Below are 4,401 nucleotides of genomic sequence, written 5' to 3' on the forward strand. Positions count from 1 at the left end.
AAGAATCCGACAAATAAATCACTAATTGAAACAAATTGCATTTGGGTCGGTGCCATCGCGCCTCACGAACGCCACTGGCCCGCCCAACTGGCCAAAGTTCAATTATTTAATTGTTCCCGTCGACTTTGGAGCGATTTTTTCGCGGTTCCGATCACTGGCATCGAGATCGGCGATTATTTAATGTCACTCACACCTTTAATTGTGGTGGCGATGTATAAAAATAGGCGATTTTGCGGCTGTGCCAATACACTTTGGGGGTCCACATAAGAAATGGCATCGCATCATCGAATCGTACGCACTAATTGCTCCTACATACGTCAATAACAGTCGAATATCTATCGAGACGTTGTTGTTACGTTATCGGAGAACTTTCCGAAAAACCCGAGCGACATTGAAAACAGTCGAACAGTCTTGAGAGGTTCACTATCAGGATTTTTTCCTTTGGAGGACGCCACTTGTTTTGGCGCCTCTCCGGCCCTTTCACTAGCTCCGCCTAGAGGCGTGGCTTAATGTCCCTTGTTGATGAGTTGTCAAGAGGCTTCAGTTCAGTTGCCAGAGAGCTGCAGTAATAATCTGCTTGTTTATAAACTATTGAGGCTCATTTGTGTGGTTTCATTGGGTTCAGTTTGTTTACTGCCAGCGTAGCTGGGATGCAAGAGCTTTTTAGCCCCGCCCAGGGGCGGGGCCTAATCTTTATTTGTTTGTCAACTGTTTCTGATCAATTTGTTTCTTTAGCTCTGCCTAGGGGCTAGGGGCGTGATCATATTGCACATATTTGGTTATTTTGGAATTATTTCAACTTTCCAAAGGCTTTGCCTCTGTTTCGCTTCTTTTAATTCGTTTCGGGAAGTTTCCTTGTACCCCAAAGAGTGTGTGGCTCCGCCTTGGGGCGTGGCTTCGTTCTTGAGCCTAATTGCACAAAACTCTAGTACTAATAGAATATTTTTTTTATTCATAAATACTTTATTCTACATTTACTCATCGGTAGTTTGGAACATAACGGTGACATCTTTCGAGGTTCCTGCTATATTTTCCGCATTAACGTAGCTGGTGTAAACAGTGTTGGCCGAAAGCCCGGTAAGAGTAACGATCACGTCGGGTCTAAGAAGGTTGTCTGTGACGAGTATTCGCAAATTTGTCTCATCGTTTGGAGCACCTGCAATGTTTACAACATGCTAAAAGCGCCCTGGTTGGTTACCCAAGCCGACTCACCAAGGGTTCGGACGTTGAGGGCCAACATGGTGCAAAGGTTCTTTTCGTAGGCCTCCAGTTTCCATATCATTGTCGCAGAGTTGGATGTTGGGGAAACATTTGCCGAAGTGGGCACGTCTGGGACTGTAAATATGCATAAGTTTTGTGGAGGAGGATTTGGGGAAACCGGATGTTTTCACCTTTGCTGTGTCCAGGAAAAACTGCGGTCAATGCCGGCCCCTCGATGTCGGGATTGCCGATGATGGCGCTCACTTGCAGGCTGTAGTTCCTGCAGGCAGCTTCCTCCTCAAACGCAAAGGACTTTGCGGAGACGAACTGTTCCTGAGGTTTGTTCCGTTCGTCCCAGTAGGACACGCGGTAGGAGGTGACGCATCTGCTGGCCTCATCACTTGCCAAGTCCCAGCTGACCTCCATCACATCATCACTGCCCTCAGTTTCATCCAGTTCCACGTAGGCCAGTGTTAGATTCGCACCTGGAACCCTGCATTAGCCTCCTCCGTTTCCAGACTTAGTCACTTACTATCCAGAGGTTCCGTGGTGGCGCTGTAGCTGTCCGCAGGCCCCAAGACAAAGTCGCTGGTCAAGGCGTGCACGTTGAAGGAGTAGCTCTTGCACATGTCCAGGAAGTTGAAGTTGTAATGCAGGATATTTTTGACCGTTTGCACCTGGAAAATGGTGGCGCTGTCCTCATCGTCCAGCACCTCTACCACGTAGTTGCTGATGGTGCAGTTGTGCGGATTGGAGGCCTCCGACCAAGACAGGCTGTAGTTGGAGCTGAGAACCACGTTGGAAACTTGGCCTGGAACTGAGGGCGAAGCTGGAATCGGGGCAGGAGGCGAATGGATGCGACTTACTGCAGACTGCGTTTGAGGAGGCCAAGAAAATGGCCACTAGGAGAGTGGGCGCGAGCACGTTCATCTTGCTGGTGAGGTTGAGGATGATTAACGGCTTCCAGTCACCTCGGGCTTTTATACTGAGCGCAGCCCAGATGGCTGAGATGGACACAAAGAGGATCTTTATCTAATCGCCCGTTTTTTTCCGGCAGGGTTTCGAAATTTTCCTCTGGTCTATTTGCCTCTTTGTACCAGCCACTGGCTCCACTCATTATTTGTGCTACTAACACTGCTGGAAAAATGGAGTAAACTACAGCACATTTGGAGAGTATTTAGTGGATAATTTCCGGAAGAGGAATTTGAGCGGAAATGTTTGCCAAATCACGTGGAGATTATTCATGAAAACGCAACTAGTTTCAAGTGGGGGAATGACAAAATCAAAGCATTAGTTTTCCGCAACCATTGTGCGATTGAAGTGGACAGATAGGCGAATCGGAGGTTTTTTTAGTGCCGGCCAAGTCCTTGAAATAGCCGAGTTTATTGTGTGAAATATTGAAACTTTATTGGGAAGCCCCTACAAAAAAGGTCTACACAAGGCGGAGCCAGAAAGTTTTTGATAATGTCCATAGACATTTCTCATCCAACTCCACTTCTTTGCCAATGTGGATGGCCAACCATGTGGATAAACAAGCATTTGAGACACCGAGGACTTGAAAATTCACTTCAACTCATTTATCTGCCCGCTTCGAAAACTCGAGGTTTTATCGGTTTGCCCGCTGGAAACCGGTTACTGTTTCACACGCACTTCGCTGTCCAAACAATTGGCTACGTGACTTTCTACTAAGTTGCTCCATTCTTACTAGCGGAAGCAGTTTGAATGCTTAATTATCTACTCCAAAGCTCTTGGATTTGTACTTAAGTCCCCCACCAATGACTGGAGCCAATTTCAATGGCTCTTACACACAATGGATTCGTCTCGGAATCTTTCCAAAAAAGATTAGATAAAAAACCTCTTTGCTCCAGCCTCAGCTATCTGGGGTGCGATCAGTATAAAAGCCTGAGCTGGCTGGAAGCTGCTAAGCATCCGCAACCTCACCAGCAAGATGAAAGTGTTCGCGCCCACTCTCCTAGTGGCCATTTTCTTGGCCTCCTCAAACGCCGTCTGCAGTAAGTCGCATCCATTCGCCTCCTGTCCCGATTCCAGCTTCGCCCTCAGTTCCAGGCCAAGTTTCCAACGTGGTTCTCAGCTCCAACTACAGCCTGTCTTGGTCGGAGGCCTCAAATCCCAACAACTGCACCATCAACAACTACGTAGTTGAAGTGCTGGACACTGAGGACAGCACCATTTTCCAGGTGCAAACAGTCACAAATATCCTGCATTACAACTTCAACTTCCTGGACATGTGCAAGAGTTACTCCTTCAACGTGCACGCTTTGACCAGCGAGTTTGTCTTGGGGCCTGCGGACAGCTACAGCGCCACCACAGAACCTCTGGATAGTAAGTGACTAAGTCTGGAAACGGAGGAGGCTAATGGAGGGTTCCAGGTGCGAATCTAACACTGGCCTACGTGGAACTGGATGAAAATGAGGGCAGCGATGATGCAATAGAGATCAGCTGGGACTTGGCAAGTGATGAGGCCAGCAGATGCGTTACCTCTTATCGCGTAGTCTACTGGGACGAAAGGAACAACGCGCAAGAGGACTTCGTCACCTCGAAGTCCTTCGCGTTTGAGGAGGAAGCCGCCTGCAGGAACTACACGGTGCAAGTGAGCGCCATCATCGGCAACCCCAACATTGAAGGCCCGCGCTTGACCACAGAATTTCCTGGGCACAGCAAAGGTGAAAACATCCGGTTTCCCCAAATCCTCATCGAAAACTTAATGAGTTCTTACAGTCCCAGAGGTGCCCACTTCGATAGATGTTTCCACAACACCCGACTCTGTGACAATGATATGGAAGGTGGAGTCCTACGAAACGAACCTTTGCACCATGTTGGCCCTCAACGTCCGAACGCTTGGTAAGTCGGCTTGGGGAACCCACCAAGGGGGCTTTTAGCACGTTGTGAACGTTGCAGGTGCCCCAAACGATGAGACAGATTTGCGAGTACTCATCACGGATGACGTTCTTAGGCCCGACGTGATTGTTACTCTTACGGGGCTTTCACCTAACACTGTCTACACCAGCTACGTTAATGCGGAAAATGAGGCAGGAACCTCGAAGGAGGTCACCGTTATCTTCCAAACTGATGATATTGAGTAAATGTACTACTATTTGAACATATTTATTTTCAGCTAAGTATATATAAACTTCTTACTGCTACTTATCTACGGGTTCTTAAATCTAACATCGTTAGAGT

The 4,401-nt window shown here is 47.9% G+C and overlaps 2 protein-coding genes across 2 annotated transcripts; one reads left to right on the plus strand and one right to left on the minus strand.

The window, feature by feature from the left end:
- Nucleotides 1–932: 932 nt before the first annotated feature.
- LOC125505556 lies at nucleotides 933–2,199 on the minus strand. Its single transcript, XM_048669556.1, has 5 exons — nucleotides 2,067–2,199; nucleotides 1,733–2,017; nucleotides 1,392–1,685; nucleotides 1,213–1,335; nucleotides 933–1,156 (listed from the first exon to the last, which is right to left on the minus strand). The coding sequence occupies exons 1-5, from the start codon at nucleotides 2,128–2,130 to the stop codon at nucleotides 975–977; spliced, it is 948 nt and encodes a 315-aa protein (XP_048525513.1). The 5' UTR covers nucleotides 2,131–2,199; the 3' UTR covers nucleotides 933–974.
- An 859-nt stretch (nucleotides 2,200–3,058) lies between these two features.
- LOC125505555 lies at nucleotides 3,059–4,364 on the plus strand. The gene is made up of 5 exons (XM_048669555.1): nucleotides 3,059–3,212; nucleotides 3,262–3,543; nucleotides 3,591–3,884; nucleotides 3,940–4,062; nucleotides 4,120–4,364. The coding sequence occupies exons 1-5, from the start codon at nucleotides 3,149–3,151 to the stop codon at nucleotides 4,302–4,304; spliced, it is 948 nt and encodes a 315-aa protein (XP_048525512.1). The 5' UTR covers nucleotides 3,059–3,148; the 3' UTR covers nucleotides 4,305–4,364.
- The last annotated feature ends 37 nt before the right edge of the window (nucleotides 4,365–4,401 follow it).

The sequence above is a fragment of the Dendroctonus ponderosae genome, unplaced genomic scaffold (genome assembly GCF_020466585.1).
Source record: "Dendroctonus ponderosae isolate FM_Combo_2020 unplaced genomic scaffold, Dpon_F_20191213v2 Dpon_F_20191213_877, whole genome shotgun sequence".
NCBI classification, from domain to species: domain Eukaryota; kingdom Metazoa; phylum Arthropoda; class Insecta; order Coleoptera; family Curculionidae; genus Dendroctonus; species Dendroctonus ponderosae.